The sequence below is a fragment of the Cucurbita pepo genome, chromosome 9, assembly GCF_057944985.1.
Source record: "Cucurbita pepo subsp. pepo isolate OVF chromosome 9, ASM5794498v1, whole genome shotgun sequence".
Taxonomy (NCBI): domain Eukaryota; kingdom Viridiplantae; phylum Streptophyta; class Magnoliopsida; order Cucurbitales; family Cucurbitaceae; genus Cucurbita; species Cucurbita pepo.
The window spans coordinates 1,815,087-1,836,335 of NC_141806.1; the positions used below are offsets into that span (position 1 = coordinate 1,815,087).

The window sequence follows — 21,249 nt, forward strand, 5'->3', positions numbered from 1 at the left end:
TATATAAATTTAAAATTTATATTTATTTTAAACTGAAATTTTAATTTCACCGTCTAAGATACTAAATTTATAATTTAAAAAATTGATACAGTTGATACAATGGACAAACTTGAAGTAAGCAAGAAAACGATAGTGATCGGTTTAGAGAAATTTCATTGACCTACGCTTGTTATGTCTAGCATTGGTCTTCTCACAGATAACATTGGACCTCCTTCATACTGACCCTTCTACCACTCTTGATAAGATAAGAAATCACTACAAGGGGAGTAAGATTCGGATTACCTTGTTGATCGAATATCTCAAGGCAAGAACATTGTTTGAGATTCGAATCACTGCACAAGCATGATCGATCCTGTCTAGCTTGAATGATTCTTGTTGATCAAATATCTCAACGCAAGAACACTTGTTTGAGATTCGAATCACTCCACAAGCAAGATTGATCATGTCGAGCTTGAATGATTCTACATGCAACCTAAACTCCATAGAATTGCAAATGAACTTAGCCATTGGCTAAATAAAACTTCATTATAACATTAAATTGTAATCCACCCAAAATTTATAACATGAAACTTCATTATTGTTCAATGTGGTATGAATTGAAATATCTTTTGATAATTTTAACAATATTTTCTTTACATCTTTGTTGAAGCATATTATATGATTGATGTCTTTTGGTTCATATCAACTCTCGTCTTTAGGTCTTTGTGGAGGTTTGAGATATTCCCCAGCTGTGACAAACACTGAGCGAGAACGATGAGACAAAACCGAAATGAATTTTTTTAAAAACATGGAATAAATCATTAATCTATTACGTAGGTTTGAAATTTGAAATGGGTCCTCCAAAAGTAGGAAGCTTTACAGCATAGAGCTTTTAAAAACAATGCCCCCAACGGCTACCTTCATATTCCATTCTTAATAGCTCCAAACTCCGACCGACCACCGCCATCTTTTCCAGCTCGGCTCACATTCCTCTGTTCTTCCACCGCTCTTTAAAACCCGCATGGCTGTGCTATCAACCCATTGCTTTTGAAGCAAGAAAAATGCAGCCCAAAAGGCAACCCATCTCCAAAAAGCTCTTAAATTTCCTCAAAGTTTCCATCTTTCTCGCCAAAATGAAAAAACCCATCTTCCCAAAGCTCCTTTTCCTCAAGAAATCGTCGCCGGCCGAGAAATTTGAGCTTCTCCAGTTCCAATTCTCGCCCTCCACCACTCCTCTGTTTCGTTGTTACAGAGGTCGCCGCCGTCGCCTCCGCCGTGGTGGTGTCTATTCGGTGCTGTTTCCATGTAGATGCATTGGCAGTTTTGGAGGTGAAAATGATGGAGAGGTGGGTTTTCCGGCCATTGAGGGGCGGGGTTCTGAGGCGTTGGATTGGAGTGAATTGAGCGATGAAGAGGAGTCGATTGATCGGAGGGCTGAATTGTTCATTCAGAAGTTCTATGCCGATATGGAAATGGAGAGGCTTGCAGCCATTTGAATCTTGGATTCGTTTGTTTTGTTGTGTTTTATTTTGTGATGTGTTCAATCCACTCAAGTTTTAGAGATGGTGGAGATTGGTTTTCAATTTTTTATGCTCATTTTTTAATGTTCATTCTTTGAAGATGTTTTTGTTTCGTGTTCCCAACACTATATGTAATAGTTAAAGCCCATAGATATTGTCTGCTTTTGTTCGTTACGTATTGGCGTCAATCTTACGATTTAAAATGTGTCTACTAGTGAGAGGTTTCTATAAGCTTACAAGTAATGTTTCGTTCTCCTTTCCAACAAATGTGAGATCTCACAATCCACCCATTTAGAGGCTAACGTCTTGCTGTCATATTGCCTTGTGTTTGACTCTAATACTAACCGCCCTAACAGATATTTGTTGGATGATGAAAGTCCCACCTCGGTTAATTTAGGGAATGATCATGGGTTTATAATCCAAGAATACTCTCTCTATTGGTACGAGGCATTTTGGGGAAGCCCAAAGCAAAGCCACGAGAGCTTATGCTCAAAGTGGACAATATCATACCATTGTGGAGAGTCGTGTTCGTCTAACAATATTGTCTGCTTTATTTATCTGTTACGTATCGTCGTCAACTTCGCGATTTTAAAATGTGTCTACTATAAAGAGGGTTGTTACGTATCGTCGTCAACTTCACGATTTTTAAATGTGTCTACTATGAAGAGGGTCTAGCCCTGCTTCGACCAATACCTTGCACCTTTTGGTGACTCTGATACCATTTGTAACAGCCCAAGCTACGTATCGTCATCAACCTCACGGTTTGTCTACTATGAAAAAGGTCTAGTCGTGCTTCGACCAATACCTTATACCTTGCACCTTTTGGTGACTGACTTTGATACCATTTGTAATAACCCAAGCGCCCTACTTCGACCATGACTGAGTTTGATACCATTTGTAACAGTCCAAGCCCACTGCTAATAAATATTGTCTGTTTTGACCCGTTACGTATTATCGTAGCTTTGCTATCAAGACTACTATACCACCTAGTAACCCTAATTCGTTTAGTGTAGAATCTTCAAGTTTAGGTTAGTTGACTTTTTTATTTTTTTATTTTTTAATTTATATATATATTAAATTTCTAAATATTTATTTATTTATTTATTTTTATCATAAGCCTTCAAATTTGGCTAGTGGGCTTAATAGTCTGTGAGGCCCAATACCTGTGCTGAGCCCATCTAAGTCCAATGCAGAGAAGAAAATGGGCCCACTTTTCATATTGAGACCTTTCTTTCATGGAAGAGCGAACGCAGAGCCTTCGCTCGTTGAGGAATTGGGAAATGAGAATGGAGAAATCGGAGAATTTCAGCGTTCATAATTCAGAAATAGATAGGAATTTTTTGAAGATGTAGGCCGGGAATTCCTGTCAAGTTCGGCATCTGAGTTAGCGACGTTTCTGTTCGGAATTCAGTCACTAGAGCTGTTCTCAAGCATCTATCAAATTTTGATGGCCTTTACAGGTTCGTGTGAATTCTAGTCTTGTATCTCTATTGAGACGTTTGGTTTCTGATCGAATTCGTGGTCTAGAATTGAAATCCTTTAACTGGAAGCTTCTTTTTAATTTTTTTCTTTCTAATCGAGTGATTTTTGTGTATGATGTGTGTTTTTGGTTTGGAATTACGTGCACATAATGTTTAGTTGATGTAGGGTGGGATTACACCCCTGGTGGAATTATTTAGATTTGAATTTAGTTTCTTGAGTTGGCTGCATGGCTAATACCCTGTGTTTGGAGAATAACCTTTTCTTTCAAGTTATGTACATTGTTTGGTTGCTTAATAGTTAAGGAGAGAACCTGGAGTTCATGAAGAATGGAAGTTATTTAAAAAAAAATGAGGAAAAAGAATAAAGTTAGGAAGCAATCTGTTAGACGAACACGACTCTCTACAATGGTATGATATTGTCCACTTCGAGCATAAGCTCTCATGGCTTTGCTTTGGGCTTCCCCAAAAGGCCTCATACCAATGGAGAGAGTATTCCTTGATTATAAACACAGGGTCAATCCCTAAATTAGTCGATTAGTCGATGTGGGACTTTCATCATCCAACACAATCGTCTAGGTCTGGAAGAAAATGATGAGAAGGATAAAAGAATAAACCCAGGTGGTGTTCAATATATCGATTCAAAGCTACCAGAAACAAGAAACAAGCAATAACCTCCACCAACATGAGAGGTTCTCTTTCCTCCAAATGCTAAATCCTTGAAATTAGGAAGGAAAACATATATCTAGTTGGGGGCAGACAAAATCACAAGAATGGCTTCAAGCAGTTCAAATTTGGTTCTTATATGGTGATATAGTATTAGTTCAAACCAGACTGGCTTAGCAATAAGTAACCATTAACTGGCTGTTTGTTGTAATGCAGATCACAGATTTTAAATTTGTTGATAGAATATCAGACTTTATGTGACTATAGATGTGGAAATTTTGCGTATGCCGAATGGTGAAACTTATATATTGAATCATCGAATTTCGAAGTTCCTCACTGATGTGAAGCCTATCAATCGAACATGGTCGTATATTTGGATAAATAGTTTTCACCGCTGCTAGACTGAATCTTTATATTAATGACATTTCAGGTTCCCTTCTTCTAGGCCCGTTAGTATTTTTTATAAACTCCGAGTTTGCTTGATCACTTCTTGCCTTTAGTATATTAAATTTTCGTGACGATAGGCCAGATGAACATGTTTACACGGAGTTGTCTTTTAGATGTTTATGAGGCTGGATTTAGGGGAGATAGGTAGATGTCTACATCTACAATATCAATTTCCTTGGTTTGATTACAGCAGGGCTTGAACAAGTCATCAGTTCCTTCTTCAGATTTTCGATCTTGCAAGTATTATTATTTATCAAGATCTTTGCAGTTTTGAGGAGGAGGAAATATATTTTCTAATGTTTGTTTCTTCTTTTAAAAAAAAATTACATCCATCATTTCCATCTTGGTTGGATCGTTTCCATTTAGATTGAAAAGAATATATTCTTTTCTTTTCTCAGTTAAAAGGAGAAGTGCAAGGATCTAAAGAAGATGGTGTCCTTGCATGTGAAAGGAAGGAAGAACAGTAGCTAGGCAGAATAGAGACTGTTGTTGAAGTAATCAGAACTGAAACAATTTGATTTTCCAGTGCAGTTTACTTGAGAACATAGTGAGGAAAAACATCAAGGAAACATATATTGTTAGGAACCACGAACCTCCACAATGCTATAATATTATCCACTTTATTATCCACTTTGAGCATAAGCCCTCATGACTTTACTTTTGGTTTTCCCAAAAGGCCTCATACCAGTAGAAATAGTATTTCTTACTTATAAACCCATGATCTTCCCCTTAATTAGGCAATGCAGAACTCACTCCCGACAATCCTCAACATATATTAGTAGAAGTTGAAACTGCCCGCAGTGCCTGTAAACCTGCCTTTCACTTGGCTCTGGATCCTTGTTGAACTAGCTCTAAACTTCTAAGGACTTGGTAGCAAAGAATGTAAATGAGCAGCAGCTTGTTGGCCTTGATCACTACTGAACTTGTGTTTTCCTTGCCCTTCCAAAGAGATCTGTAAATAAGCAGGAAATGATGTCTCTACCATAGTTGTTGCTTTTCTTTTTACATTCTCATTTGCAAGAGACACTGATTTTAGTTCAATAGTTGAAACTTGTGGGTCAGTTGCTGTGCCATTGTAGCTTTACATGATTCCCTTTTTATTGACATATTATTCTCTTTTCAACAGTTCCTCTTTACTTTCTCCTCGTAATAATAACATTTGAAAAGGAATGTTGCATTACCATATAATTGTAACGGCCCAAGCCCACCACTAGCAGATACGGTTCTCTTTGAATTTTTCCTTTTGATCTTCCTCTCAAGGCTTTTAAAACACGTCTCCTAAGAAGAGGTTTTGATATGAACCAAGAGACATCAATCATACAATATACTTCAATGAAGATGTGAAGAAAAAGTTGTCAAAATTATCAAAAGATGTTTCAATTCATGCTACGTTGAAGAAGAATGAAGTTTGATTGTTGTAAATTTTGGGTGAGTTACAATTTAGAGTAATTTAGAGTTATTGTATTTTAAGACTTTTTATTTAATTTCGATTACATTTACATAATGGCTAATTATGGCCATAAAGTAGGAATGTTACAACTCTTGGAATACCTTTAGTAGTTTCATTTTTGAGGTTATATAAAGCCTTATATGTTGTATTTGTAAGAAGACTTGGAAAATATAGTAAAAGAAGCATTTGTGCTTTTCTTTAGCCAATGACCAAGTTTCTTTGCAATTCTATGTAGTTTAGATTGCATGTAGAATCATTCAAGCTCGACATGATCAATCTTGCTTGTGGAGTGATTCGAATCTCAAACAAGTGTTTGAGATATTTGATCAACAAGAGTCATTCAAGCTAGATATGATCGATCTTGCTTGTGGAGTGATTCGAATCTCAATCAAGTGTTCTTGCCTTGAGATATTCGATCAACAAGGTAATCCGAATCTTATTCCCCTTGTAGTTGATTCCTTATCTTATCATTTGGTATCAGAGCTTCAGGCTCAAGATCGGATATATGTTTTCTTTGCGTTTCTTCTCAATTTGATTTTTATTTATTTTCATCTTTTTAGTTTTCAATTTGAGTTCAAAATTCAATCTTTGCTCTATTTAAAATTTTGAGAGGTGAGAATGAGAGCTTCATTTGTGTAAATGAGTGCAAATAGAGTGGCCTAAAATTCCTTGAGCATATACTCTTGAGAGACTGTTGTGAGGTCCGTCGTATTTCCATAACTTATTTTTTGCAGCAAAGTTACACAAATAGATTTGAGGACGAATCCTCTTGAAGAAGTGGAGAATGAAACTACTATATTTTCCAAGTCTTCTTACAAATACAACATATAAGGCTTTATATAACCTCAAAAATGAAACTACTGAAGGAATTCCAAGAGTTGTAACATTCCTACCTTATGGCCATAATTAGCCATTATGTAAATGTAAACGAAATTAAATAAAAAGTCTTAAAATACAATAACTCTAAATTGCTCTAAATGGTGATCCACCCAAAATTTACAACAATCAAACTTCATTCTTCTTCAATGTAGCATGAATTGAAACATATTTTGATAATTTTGACAACTTTTTCTTCACATCTTCATTGAAGTATATTGTATGATTGATGTCTCTTGGTTCATATCAGGTTTCCACACCCTTATAAAGAATGTTTCGTTCTCCTCCCCAACCGATACGGGATCTCACGATACGGTCGATGGATGCACATCTGTTCCCAAATTCTATTATGAAACCTCGCCTCTTGGGTCATCTTAAAGGCCAACCAGCAATAGGGTCCACTATTTTGGGCCTCTTATCTTGCTTAAAAATTAAAGTAAAAGTACAGACATTATTGTATGATTAGATTACCTTCCAACTTATCTGTGGATTTGATCTGAACTTCATTCTCCCAGGTTTTTCATGAAGCGAAGCTTGTACTATTTCTTGGGGTCCTTTCCAATTTCAGCTCAATCAATTTTAGCAGGTGATCACACTTTCTTCTTCTTTTTTCAATTAAGAAGCAAACTCAACTCGATTCTAGACGACGATTATTTTGATTTTAACTAACACATTTACATTGATGAAGCTCTTGTGATTACACGTTTCTTTGAAGCTTAAACCAAGTAATGGACATTGAAGACCTAATCAAGACACATAAAATCAAACCCATTTGGCCAAATCTAGGAAAGAAGAAAGAAAAGTAGAAAGAAGACCCAATCGGGGTTAACTTCATTTTAGTCTACAAGTTGTTGTAATGATATTGCTGCCTTCTATACCAAACCCATTTTTGAAGAAGCTAGAGCCTAAAAATGCCTAAAAGAATGGGATTTTCACTTTGGATTGACGAGAATTTGAGGCCTGTATTTGGTTTTGGTTAAACATATTCAATCACTCTCTCTCTTAGCCTTTTTTTCACACCAAAACCCACCATAATCTTCAACCAATCTATGAGAAAAGACGTTTTTGTCGCTATGTTGACATTTTCATCGATATTAACTTAAAACATGGATCAATATTTCAACTATACAGTATAGAAATAAAATTTTATAACTTTTTAAAGATATATTCATCGATATCTATATTTTATTGCTAATTCTATCTACATTTTTTGGTTGAAGATTCAAACCTCGACGCCACGTGTTATAGAAGATTCTACAATTCAGGACTAATATACAATTGGTTCTTATTTTGAATATGGTTTTGATTTGATAAAGTGATTTGGTGTCCATAATTATCTTTTTGGTTTAGGGTGGCAGCCAACCTTGTAAACTAATGATTGAAGAAATGAGCTTAATTATCGGAGACACCTTGGGAACATGTCTCTCTCACTCACTTTGGTTTAGAATTTTGCTAATTGGGCCTTACAAATCACTCAATTTCATGTAGGGTTTGACTCATCAAAACTTACCTAATTTCATGCTCGAGTATCCCTTTCTTCTACTTACATTAATGCAATCATTTAAAGTAACTTTTTTAAGGTAGCTTCTCTGTGAAATTCTCTATTTATTTTTACAGGGATTAGACGCAAGAATTTCCTATGGAATAGCAAAGATCGAGTTTCCTATGAGATTATAATATTCAACATAATGTGACTTAGTTTGATACGATATAGATATATTTATACTTATATATGAAAATAAGGATGATACAGGGATTAGAGCTTGGACAAAAAATACAATCTTCATTTTCGACCCATTTAGCTCACAGAAAAAAAAAAAAAAAAACCTCTTCTCACTCCCTCTTCCATTTCGGTGTTTAAACGAAGATTCTCGACCTACTAATTACGTATTTTTGTCGAAAATTAATACCACTAAAGCATCATACACAATTTATTTACACTATGTTTTTGGGTTATATAGTTTTTTTAATGCTTTGAAGGGGCCCACAACTTTATATATATATATATATATATATATATAATTTCTGACGTGGAATCATTTTTCGGTGGAAATTGTTTTTTTAATAATAATTTATTTCGTCCTAGTCAATTGTTCAGTTATTGCACACAAAACGATAATTTAATAAATAAAAATAAAATAAAATAATCACATCAGACATTTCACATCCCAGGAATGAATAAATGTATTTCAGAGACATAATAGATCTAATAATATAAATATAAATATAAATAAAAAATGTACATAATAATTTCCATATTTTCTAAATTTTCTAAATACGATACAAATCACCCGATCCGATTCCGAGTTTCGGCCGATACAAATCTTCCGATCCGATTCCGATTCCGAGTTTCGGCCGATACAGATCTTCCGATCCGATTCCGATTCCGAGTTTCGGCCGATACAACCGAGTTTTGGCGGAGACGATTTGCAGAGCTCGAAAAGGGGATTCCGATTCATGGCGCCGCCGGTGCCAATCTCAAATGCAAATCCAACCCAATTCCGTCATCAAACCCCGACCCATTTTCCCCCTTCGTAAATCTCTTCAACGACATCCCCTCACCGCCCCGCCCCTGCACTCGAGACCCCACCGTCAATGCCACCGAATTTCCCATTCCACCGCCGTACGACGACCCCATCCCCCCCACCGCCGTCGGAAACACACACCCATGTGACGAAACATGTATAGGCGGCGGCGTCCTCTGCATATAAACCCACGACGACGTTCCCGCACCACCACCGTTAGGTAGCACAAACGCCGGAGGCCGCCCGGCAGCAAGAAGATGCGGCGGAGGAGAAAACGCCGAAATCATCGGATTCCTAATATACGCAACGGCAGCACTTCGTGTAGCTTGTAATTGGGCACGTTTAAGTTGCTTCCTTTCTTTCTTGTGAGCGTTCTGATGGCCGCCAAGTGCCTGCGAGTTAGCAAACTCCCGACAACAGTATAGACACTCGTATTTCCGGTCACCGGAGGGGGTAAACACGCCGGATTCCGACGACCCAGTTGGAGTTTTGGCTGAATCATCCTCTTCCAACTCTTCTCGAACATCAAAACCAAAAAGTTTTAATTTTGTGAAGGTTGCCATTTTTGAGGTAAAAACAAGAACAAGAAGAGAAATTGAGGGGAAATTGTATGGAGAAAGGGTGGATTGAGTGGATATTTATAAGGGGGACAGGGGAATCTAAGTAAGAATTGATGAGTACAAGGAAGAGAATTGGGGGAAAAAAGAAAAGAAAAAAAGAACACATGGGAGTTGGAGTTGGAAGGACAGCACTTGTCTGATGGATCGGCAGCTCTGTCTTTGTTTCTATATTGGTCTTCTCTGTTTGTCTTTTAATGACAATGTTTTCAATACCTAAATGTATTGCCCTTTTGACAATGGGATGAACTAAAAACACACACTTATTTCCATCCTTTTTCACATTTTCTTATCTTCTTCTTCTAAAAAGTTGGTCCCATTATAAAACTCAATCTCTCGAAGTATTTTTATACTCACCTGTCTGTCATTACTTTTGTTCTTTCAAATCATAGTTGATTGAGATAAAGAGTTCTGTGATCTCACGTCGATTGGATAAGAGTGTGGAAATTGTTCTCTAGTAGATGCGTTTTAAAATCATGAGGCTGATAGCGATATGTTATGAGCTGAAGTGGGCAATATTTGCTAGGGTGGGATTGGGTTACTATAAATGATATTTGAGCTAGACACTGAGCGGTGTGCCAACGAAGACAGTGGCTCCTAAAGGAGTGGATTGTGAGATTTCATGTCGGTTAGAGAGAGAAACGAAACATTTCTTATAAGGGTGTTGAAACATCTCCAGTGAGGACGCGAGCTCCCAAAGTGATGGATTGGGAGATTCCACATCGGTTGGAGAGAGGAACGAAACATTCCTTATAAGGGTGTTGAAACTTCTCCCTATGAGACGTGTTTTAAAACTGTGAGGCTGATGACGATATGTAATGAGCTAAAGTGGACAATATCTGTCAGCGGTGGGCTTGGGCTTACAAATGATATCAGAGCCAGATACTGAGCGGTGTGCCAACGAGGACACTGGCTCCCAAAGGGGTGGATTGTGAGATCCCACATCGGTTCAAGAGAGGAACGAAACATTTCTTATAAGGGTGTTGAAACCTCTCTAGTGAGAACACTCACTCCCAAGAGGGTGGATTGTGAGATCCCACATCAGTTGGAGAGAGGAACGAAGCATTCCTTATAAGGGTGTTGAAACCTCTCCAATGAGGACACTGGCTCCCAAAGGGGTAGATTGTGAGATCCCACATCGATTTGAGAGAGGAACGAAACATTTCTTATAAGGGTGTTGAAACCTCTCCAGTGAGGACACTCGTCCCCAAAGGGGTGGATTGTGAGATCCCACATCGGTTGAAGAAAGGAACAAAGCATTCCTTATAAGGGTGTTAAACCTCTCCAGTGAGGACACTCGCTCCCAAAAGGGTGGATTGTGAGATCCCACATCGGTTGGAGACAAGAACGAAGCATTCTTTACAAGGGTGTTGAAACTTCTCCCTAGCAGAAGTGTTTTAAAACCGTGAGACTGATGGAGATACGTAATGAGTTAAAGCGGACAATATCCGCTAGAGGCAAACCTGGATTGTTACAAGGGCGTTCAAGAGATGTACGACCATAGAGAAGGATTGTTTCTAGGTATCAGTCTTTTTGGTATGTGCACGTATGTGACATTTTTCAGGCACAACCGATAAAATACATGTGAAAGTTAGGATAAAAATTAATTTAATTTATATTATATGATATGATTTATGTAATAAATTCGTCCACTACAGGCATCTAAGAGCCACCTCGATTTTATTTCTCCTCATTTTATAATGAATTGATTAATTTAATTAAATTAAGTGAAGCATATAGTCCAATACAATACTAATACTTAGTTTAATGTCTAAAACTTTAATTAATTAATTAATTAATGTTCTTTCACCAACCTTCTCTGTAAAAGCCAGTTGAGGAACTCGATGCATTAAAGAACTATAGTCCACTAAAGGGTGAAATAGACATCATTATTCATATATGTTTAATTATTCTTTCTAGTACACGGACTTTTTAAACTCTGGTTCGGGAGTTGAGAGTGTTTGTAACGTGTAACAGTCTAAGTTCATTGCTAGTAGATATTGTCTGTTTTGGTCCGTTACGTATCATTGTCAGCTTCACGGTTTTAAAACACGTCTATTAGGGAGAGATTTCTATACAGTTATAAGAAATGCGAGTTCCCCCTCTCTCCAACTGACGGGGATCTCATAATCCACTCATTCTTGGGTTCCAGCGTCCTCGGTCACACACCGCTTGATGTCTGGTTCTGATACCATTTGTAACAGCCTCAAACCCACTGGTAACAGATATTGTCCATTTTGGTTCGTTACATATCACCGTCAGTCTCATGATTTTAAAACGCTTTTGTTTCGAGAGGTTTCCACACCCTTATAACGAACACTTTGTTCCCCTCTCCAACTGGTATGGATCTCACATAACGTCTCATGCCTTACGTTCGAATCAGGATTTAGAATTTGAATTCAGAACTAGTTGGCTTCAGTGATTCAGAATCTAGATTCGGGATTTGTTGGCCCCAACATTCCCTTGCATCTCCTAAGACATGTCATGTTACTTATTTGTCAATAAAGTCTATCTCCACGGACCAACAGGACCCATTCAGTAAGCTTTGTCCCCACTCACATGCTTTTCAAGAAAATTCTTAGGAGGTCACCCAATATAGAATTACTCCAAACTAAACACGTTTAGCTCTGGTACACATGGTTGGTATATATCGTTTTCTTTTTAAGCTTTCTCGAGGATCCTATCCTCAGTATAACTTTCATTCAAATGTCGTCTCGGTTCATTTATATACCATTGCTTTAGTCGAGCATCACAATAATCAATCATCTAATTTATTAAGGATCATCCACATTGTAGCAACCTAATTCAATGTAAGATCCCACAATCCCACGTTGGTTGCGGAAGAGAACGAAACACCCTTTCTAAGGATGTGGAAATCTTTCCCTAGTAGATGCGTTTTAAAGCCTTGAAGGGCAACTCGAAAGGGAAAGCCCAAATATGACAATATCTGCTAGCCGTGGGCCTGGACCGTTACATTCAACCATCTTTTCACTGAAAAGACATATTTTCTCGAACACTCGAGGGTATATTTCCTTGAACATAGCTAACAAGGGTTTGATATGCAACCGATACTATAGATAGCTAGATAGATACACTAGATAGCCATGTTAGGAAAAGGGTTATCTAATCATAGCAATATCTATGCAAAGAATCAAAGCATACACACAAAACAAGATCAAGTTTGGTTGATTGTTGGTATGAAGATTGAAGATTGTGTAAAGTCCAACTCCAACATGATTACAAAACTAGGGAGTGGGGGAGGGGTTGATATGAAAATAAACCAAAAGTGAGGGAAAGAAACAAACAAATCTTAGTAGTTTAAGAGTGAAATAGTGTAAAATATGTTAAGTTTGAGGGTATCTTTTCAAAGAAACATAACAAAAGATAGGGTTATATGTGCAAATTCAACAAAGAACAAGGACGAGGGCCCAATTTTTTTGGGGTTTTGTGAATGAATTATTGTGTATAAGATGTTTGCGTGATTGACGTTAAGACTTATTATTAATTCTTTGCTTTAAGAGAGACAGATCTCTTCGAATCTTACTAACTACGATTGATGTTTGGAAGAGAGAGAAAGAGGAGAGAGAGAGAGAGAGAGAGGAAGAATTAGGTTTTGTTCTTGATTGTTCATATGTTCTTCCAAAGTCTTGATCATAGCTTCAAACATGACCCACTTTTGTCTCCAATTCTATGTATTTTTGTGTCAATTTTTGGCATGAAATAGAGAGAGAGAGTTATCAAATGGGTATTAATTATGTCTAAGCTTAGCTATCAACTTTGGTGTTTGGCACTTTTTCTGATATACATGATATCATGGAGGGTGGGGGAAAGGGATTGTTAGATTGAATGGCACGATGACCTATATGGGTCACGACCTCATGTATTTATAGATGCGTATAATGAAGATTACATTCCAAATCTATGATTTGGTAACAAACCATAAAATCATAGATTTGGTAACAAACCCTTCAAATCATAAACTAGTAAATCTTAGACTATTTTAGTATATACAGTTATGATCTATTTTAGGTTTAACACCCCCCCTCAATCTGGACGATGTACTACTAAGTTCAGATTGCGCCTAAAATAGCTAAAAGAAGGAGCTGGCAGTGGCTTTGTCATGATATCGGCGAGCTGATCCTTGGAAGATATGAGTCGAACATCAAGCTGACGAGTCGATACTCGTTCACGAACGAAGTGATAATCAACCTCAACATGCTTCGTCCGTCGATGAAAGATTGGATTGGCGGATAGGTAGGTGGCACCAATGTTGTCACACCATAGGCTAGGCGCTCGCGCTTGCGAGATCCCGAGCTCACGCAAGAGAACTTGGATCCAAATTAATTCGGCAGTGGCATCAGCAACCGCCTTATATTCGGCTTCCGTACTAGAACGAGAAACTGTCGATTGTTTCCTCGAACTCCAAGAGATAAGATTGCCACCAAAGAAGATCACATAGCCTCCAGTGCTTCGACGATCATCAGGATTCCCAGCCCAATCAGCATCTGAAAAGGCACTCAACAAATCAGTGCTGGACTTTGTAAGACACAAACCCATATCAATAGTGTCATGTAGATAACGGAGAATTCGTTTGACTGCCGCCCAATGTATAGAAGTCGGAGAGGACATGAACTGACACACTCTGTTGACACAGAAGGATATATCAGGACGTGTCAGAGACAAATATTGGAGAGCACCAACGACACTTCGATAGCGAGTAGTATCCTCAGGTGAGAGCTTTTCACCACCATTCAATAACAACTTCTCACTGGGAAGCATAGGTGTGGGCACACCTTTGGAGGTGAGCATATTGGTTCTGGCTAATAAATCTCGAATGTATTTATGTTGTGTCAGAATAAGTCCACTAGAAGTATGGCGGACCTCAATCCCAAGAAAATAACTCAAAATACCAAGATCCTTGACGGCAAAATCATCCTGAAGCTGTGTAAGAAGTTTCTCAGTAGCCGTAGAAGATGAGCTGATGATAATAATATCATCAACGTAGATGAGAATATACATCTGAATGCCCGTTTTGTTAAAAATAAAAAGAGAGACATCAGCCTTTGAAGGTGTAAAATCCAGCTGTAATAGTTTGGAGCTAAGGCGAGAAAACCAGGCACGCGGAGCTTGTTTAAGGCCATAAAGCGACTTATCCAGCTTGCAGAGATAACCAGGGTGTTGAGAATCCACAAATCCAGGGGGCTGCTTCATATAAACATCTTCATTAAGAAGGCCATGAAGAAAAGCATTTTGAATATCAATCTGCCGAATAGCCCAACCACGAGAAATAGCAAGAGATAATAAGAGCCGAATGGTAGTGGGCTTAACAACTGGACTAAAGGTATCATCATAATCGACGCCATACTGCTGTTTAAAACCTTTAGCAACCAGGCGTGCTTTGTAGCGATCAATAGAGCCATCTGGCTTTTGTTTGAGTTTGAAAACCCATTTGCAATCAATAACGTTAAGACCAGCACGAGGAGGAACTAAGTGCCATGTCTTATTTTTTTGAAGTGCCTGAAATTCATCATTCATTGCCTGACGCCAGAGGGGATGCTCCATAGCAGTAATATGTGAAGTAGGTTCAGAGGCAGAAGACCGAGCTACAAGATATGTTACTGTTCCATCTGTACGCACCTTGGGTTTCTTGATATTGTGCTTCAATCGAGTACCATACGGATGAGTAGTAGGTGCAGAATCCACATTTGAGGGGACGGCCGTATCAGCCGTTGCGAGGGGAGCAACCGATGCTACAGCAGTTGGTTGACTAACGGCCGAGGATTCGACCGGGCATTGCGCAATATCATCTGCTGGCGGAGAAGCCGATGCCTCAATCATTGGCGGAACAACCAACGCCGATTCGAATGGCAGCGACGCGGAGGATTGTTGCGGCAATTCCGAAGCTGATGTAGACACCAAATTTTCTGCATCCAAAGAGTTAGTAGGCCCAGACATATGCATGTGATCATTCTCCAAATTAGTACTGCTATTACCCAAATGCAAGGTGCACAAATCAGGGGCATTATGCGTCGACTGCATGATTGGGGAAGAATTAGGTGAGGCTCTCTTGAATGGAAAAACATTTTCATCAAATATGACATCTCTAGACATATAGACACGACCAGAATCGGTGTCAAGACACTTATACCCTTTATGTGAAGAACTGTAGCCTAGAAAGACACATTCCTTTGATCGAAAAGAGAGCTTTTGTTTGTTATAAGGACGAAGATGAGGCCAACAAGCACACCCAAAAATTTTTAATAAGGAGTAATTTGGTGGGGTATGAAAAAGAAGCTCTAAGGGGCATTTTTTATCGATGACACGAGTAGGAAGACGATTGATGAGATATGTGGCTGTAAGAAACGCGTCGTCCCAAAATTTAATAGGTACATGAGCATGAGCTAGAAGGGCTAGGCCAGTTTCAACAATATGACGATGCTTGCGTTCAGCAGACCCATTTTGTTGATGTGTGTGAGGGCACGAAACACGATGACCAATTCCAAGGGAACGAAAAAATGTGTTGTGAATTTTCTGATATTCCCCACCCCAATCAGATTGAACCCACTTGATTTTAGTATCTAGGAGGCGCTCAACATGAGCTTGGAATTGCAAAAATATACGAGGAGCTTCTGTACGATCATGCATCAAATAGATCCACGAAAATTTACTGAAATCATCAATGAAACTAATATAATATTTAAAACCCCCAACAGATGGAGGTGCAGGGCCCCAAACATCCGAAAAAATAAGTTCCAAAGGTGACGAAGACCTATGGGAAAAACTAGTATATGGTAATCGATGACTCTTTGCTAACTGACACGCATTACAAACTGACAAAGATGACTCACTAGCACACGAAATATTATTTAGACGCAAAATGGATTTTATTACTTGAGATGAAGGATGTCCAAGACGAGCATGCCATTGGGCGTGAGTAGTAGATCTGCTCACCAAGGCGTGCTTGAGATTATCGACATCGGATGGCTTAATAGGATAAAGACCAGATTCACACCTCCCATTTAGGAGACTTTTCCTCGACTGTCGATCCTTTATAGAAAAATGCCAAGGATGGAATTCAAAAAATACGTCATTATCACGAGAAAATTTATGAACAGAAAGAAGATGTTTGGAAATTTCAGGCACATGCAAAATATTACGCAACGCAAGAGGACGAGTAGCAGTATTAATTAGAGAATGACCAGTATGCAAAACACGCAAACCTGCTCCATTGCCGACTTGAACTTGTTCACCTCCATGATAACGTTCACGCACAGCGAGACGATCCAGGTCACTGGTGATATGGTCCGTAGCGCCTGTGTCGCTGTACCAATTTGGGTCAATCTTGTAAGAGGAAGTAGCCGCCAGTGCCGTAGGAGGAGCAGAAGAAGGTTCATCTTGATAGGACTCATCCATCCTATGCCAGCAGCGGATAGCAGTATGCCCCACTTTGCCGCAGATCTGGCAGGAAGGACGAGCAGAAGGGCCACGACGATCACCAGCAGGACGAGAGGGTGCATAACCTTGAGAACGACCACGACCGCGATCCCTACGCCCACGATTCTTCTGCTGACCACCACGACTAGCATAATTGGCAGAAGATCCAAGATTTAACTGAAGTTCAGCCTGGTGTTGTAGTTGGCGAGCTTCATACGTCATTAGATGTGCAAACACATCATCAAGGGTGAGGGCTTCACTCTTGGTAGTCATTGAGGTGACGAAGGGATCATAGTCAGGGCCAAGACCAGCGAGAAGATACGCGATCACATCATCATCCTGCAAGGCAGAGCCGGCGGCGGCCAGCTCGGTGGCTAGCCCTTTGATCTTGCAAAAATAATTTGCAGCAGATTGATCTCGTTTCTTGGACGTGGCAAGCTCAACACGAATCTGAGTAGTGCGAGCACGAGTTGACGATGAAAACATCCGCTGCAGGGTATCCCACGCCTCCTTGGACGTAGTAGCGGCAACCACATCATGAAGAATCTCCTCAGACATGGAGGAGAGAAGGCCGCTAAGGACTTGTTGATCCTGATCATACCACTGATTATAGGCCGGATTAGAGACCAGCTCAGCACCAGCAGCAGTTGAGGAAGGGATCAGCTTGGCAGGTGCAACATTGGTGCCATCGAGGTAGCCCATAAGCTTCGTACTCCGTAGGTAGGGGAGGAGCTGGGCACGCCATATGATGAAGTTGTTTTTGGTTAGACGAATTGTGACAACATGGTGTAGAGGGATTGGATATTGTTTAAGGCCAAAAGTCGCCATGGTAGTTGAGACGGTGTTGGAGATGGTGGATGGAGAGGAGGAAGAAGACATGGCGAGGAGTTTAAAAAATAAACCTTGGCTCTGATACCATGTTAGATTGAATGGCACGATGACCTATATGGGTCACGACCTCATGTATTTATAGATGCGTATAATGAAGATTACATTCCAAATCTATGATTTGGTAACAAACCATAAAATCATAGATTTGGTAACAAACCCTTCAAATCATAAACTAGTAAATCTTAGACTATTTTAGTATATACAGTTATGATCTATTTTAGGTTTAACAGGGATCATGTTTGAATTATTCTTTTGCTACTTTAAACCAAAACTACTTTTCTTTATATAAATCTTCCAATGTTGAAGCTAGTAGGTAGTTGATAAGATGGTTTCATTGTCCCACTTCTTTGTTCGATGTGGGTCTCGACCTGTCTTGTTTAACTTATTTCCAGTTCCATAGATTTAGGGTTTTAGGTTAGGTCCCACGTTGGTTGGAGAGGGGAATGAGCATTTTTTGTAAGGGTGTGGAAACCTCTCCGTAGAATATGTGTTTTAAAATTATGGGTTGACAGTGATACGTAACGGGCTAAAGCGGATAATCTATTAGTAGTGGGTTTGGGCTGTTACAAATGGTATCAGAGCAAGACTTCGAACGTTGTGTCAGCGAGGATGCTGGGCCCCCAAGGGGGGTGGATTGTTAGATCTCAAATCGGTTGGAGAGGGAAACGAAACATTCGTTATAAGGGTGTGAAAACTTCTCCCTAATAGACACGTTTTAAAATTGTGAGGCTGACGGTGACACGTAATAGGTCAAAGCGAATAGCGGGGAGCTTGGGCTGTTACAAATAATATCAAAGCTAGACACCAGTCGTTGTACCATCGAGGACGCTGGGCTCCCAAGAGGTGAATTGTTAGATCCCACATCGGTTAAAGACGAGAACGAAACATTTCTTATAAGGGTGTGGAAACCTCTCCCTAGTAGGCACATTTTAAAACCGTGAGGCTAACGACAATACGTAACAGGTCAAAGCAAACAACGGTGGGCTTGGGGCTGTTACAAATAGTATCAGAGCCAGACACCGGTCGTTGTGCCAACGAGGACGCTGGGCTCCCAAGAGGTGAATGTTAGATCCCACATCAGTTGGAAATAGGAACGAAGCATTTCTTATAAGAGTGTGGAAACCTCTCCATAGTAGACGCGTTTTAAAACCGTGAGGCTAACAACGATACATAACAGGTCAAAGCTAACCATATCTATTAGCGGTGGGCTTGGACTGTTACAAATGGTATCAGAGCCAAACAGCGGTCGTTGTGTCAGCGAAGACGCTAGGCTCCCAAGGGGTGAATTGTTAGATCTCACATAAGTTGGAGATGGAAACGAAACATTCCTTATAAGAGTGTGGAAACCTCTCCTTAGTAGACACGTTTTAGAACCGTGAGACCAACGACTCTTTTCGTTAAGATAAAGGGTTCTTTCACTTCTAATCATCGTGTAAGACTATCTCCGAGTATTGTATAGATCATAACATTGTTTTACTCAAAAATCACTTATACTCATCAAAGTTTTCGAGTTCGAGTTCAAGAAACGAAAGCAAGAGAGAGAAAGAGAGATTGGTGAGAGAAAATGAAGGTATTAATGAATATTTAATAGATGATTCCACAACTATAAGCAACATACTTAGTTTAATTTGGAGGTGGGATATGATGTTAGGAAAAGAAAACCCATAGTTAATTAAAGAATGCAAGTGTCAAAAGACATGTAATTAATTAACTTTAGCTATGAACTTAACACTAAACAAAAGGGTTAATGATTCCAAGTTGAGCACTAAAATTTTCCCATTCATTTAGGTTTGGCATGTGAGGAAGCATCCACGAACTCAACTCAACTCAACTCGTTCTTAGATTTCGTGTCCAACATTTTCTCGTGTTTTGTCTCCACCTTGTCACTTCCAGCTAAGTGGGTACTGACCGTCATCCAACGAATCATACACGTTTCTTTCTAGGTTAAACCCTAAATCCAGCTCTTATAATTTGATAAATTCTCATAAACAGTCTCTACGATTCTAAAAATGAAACCTTTTTGACGTTTGTTAACGTGTCGATAAAAAACGAGACTATTATATAATTAAACGTAAAATTTAAGTTAATGGGTTTCCACGGATCAAATTAATGCACTAAAAAATAATTAACGTTTTCTTAAAAGCTTAATCATGTTGATTAAGATGCCAATATGATCATAGAAGATTGCCCAAATCACAAGTATGACCCACCATGTTGTGCTTATCAAAGAAATTTACCAAATCAATAATTTAAAATTAAAAAAGACTAATCCTTTCTTAATCAAAATTAAAACCCCATTAACTTTCTAATCATCTTTAGTTTGTTTCCTTTTTAAAACCCATTAGTTTTGGAAGTGTCTAAATTAAAAAGGAACCCATTGTCCAAACAATGTGGGTGACTCATTTTAACCCCTCCATGCTTGCCACGTCACATTTTTTTGTAACGTTCCAGATCCACCGCTAGCAGATATTGTCTTCTTTGGGCTTTCCCTTTCGAGTTTTCCCTCAAGGCTTTAAAACGCGTCTACTAGGGAAAGGTTTCCACACCCTTATAAATGGTGTTTTGTTATCAGACATTGATGTCCCACATTGGTTGGGGACGAGAACAAAACACCATTTATAAGGGTGTGAAAATCTTCCCCTAGTAGATGCGTTTTAAAGTCTTGAGGGGAAACTCGAAAATAAAAGCCCAAAGAGGACAATATCGGCTAACAGTGGATCTGGGTGGGTCGTTACATTTTTTTTTTCTAATTATTTTTTAAAATAACCGTTCAATTTAAACCCTAATTCTCTTAGGTGTGCAGGACCCATTATCTGGAATCGAGGGGTTTAAATTTATTCAAAATTGACCTCCCATAAGGTAATTTTAAAGTGGCTGATTTTCCCTCTTTTGCAATCAGTTTACTGTTTGGCTAACTCTATGCCAGCAACTGCAGTAATACAAAGGATGTAAGCGTTCGATTAGAACACCCCATATTTCATGACACGTGGAGCGGGACATTTCTTTTTATTGATATCATCATAAGTTTGCACACGAGTCTAAAGACACTTGATGTTCAAGGTTTTCATTCATACAACTCTCGAAGTTTAGAGGGTATAAATTGATATCAGTGAAGTCAAACGAGTTTAACGGGCTAAGATGAGTGGTCCATGTGCACTCGACCAATAATTATCACCCAATTGAACTCGAACCATATCAGAAATAGTTAGTCAAAGCTTAAAAAAGCAAGGCATGGGTGCTTTTTCTCGTAAGCCAATAAGCCAATAGGGTCACCAATGTGAGACAGTTGGGCTTTAAACAGTGCACAGAATGATTTCATGGGAGAATTCTGGTCAGAAAAACCGAGCACATAGACAAGAAATAATG

General features: G+C 39.0%; 2 protein-coding genes, 1 long non-coding RNA gene and 1 other non-coding gene across 4 annotated transcripts; 2 read left to right on the plus strand and 2 right to left on the minus strand.

Moving 5' to 3' along the window:
- Positions 1-838: 838 nt before the first annotated feature.
- Positions 839-1,673, plus strand: LOC111802395 (cotton fiber protein). Its single transcript, XM_023686742.2, has one exon. It carries the CDS (start codon positions 1,041-1,043, stop codon positions 1,473-1,475), a length of 435 nt encoding a protein of 144 aa, XP_023542510.2. The 5' UTR covers positions 839-1,040; the 3' UTR covers positions 1,476-1,673.
- A 984-nt stretch (positions 1,674-2,657) lies between these two features.
- On the plus strand, positions 2,658-7,608 carry LOC111801512 (uncharacterized). The gene is made up of 3 exons (XR_002816148.2): positions 2,658-2,959; positions 6,932-7,002; positions 7,105-7,608. It is a non-coding gene; the product is annotated as an uncharacterized LOC111801512 (long non-coding RNA).
- A 919-nt stretch (positions 7,609-8,527) lies between these two features.
- On the minus strand, positions 8,528-9,724 carry LOC111801511 (C2H2 and C2HC zinc fingers superfamily protein). Its single transcript, XM_087127171.1, has one exon. It carries the CDS (start codon positions 9,502-9,504, stop codon positions 8,872-8,874), a length of 633 nt encoding a protein of 210 aa, XP_086983297.1. The 5' UTR covers positions 9,505-9,724; the 3' UTR covers positions 8,528-8,871.
- Positions 9,725-17,200: 7,476 nt separating this feature from the next.
- Positions 17,201-17,340, minus strand: LOC147790968 (small nucleolar RNA Z247). Its single transcript, XR_015422553.1, has one exon. It is a non-coding gene; the product is annotated as a small nucleolar RNA Z247 (small nucleolar RNA).
- Between the last annotated feature and the right edge of the window lie 3,909 nt (positions 17,341-21,249).

What these genes read in the sequence shown, in the direction of transcription:
- LOC111801511 (XM_087127171.1), bottom strand. Translation starts at nt 9,504, where the DNA reads ATGGCAACCTTCACAAAATTAAAACTTTTTGGTTTTGATGTTCGAGAA.
- LOC111802395 (XM_023686742.2), top strand. Translation starts at nt 1,041, where the DNA reads ATGCAGCCCAAAAGGCAACCCATCTCCAAAAAGCTCTTAAATTTCCTC.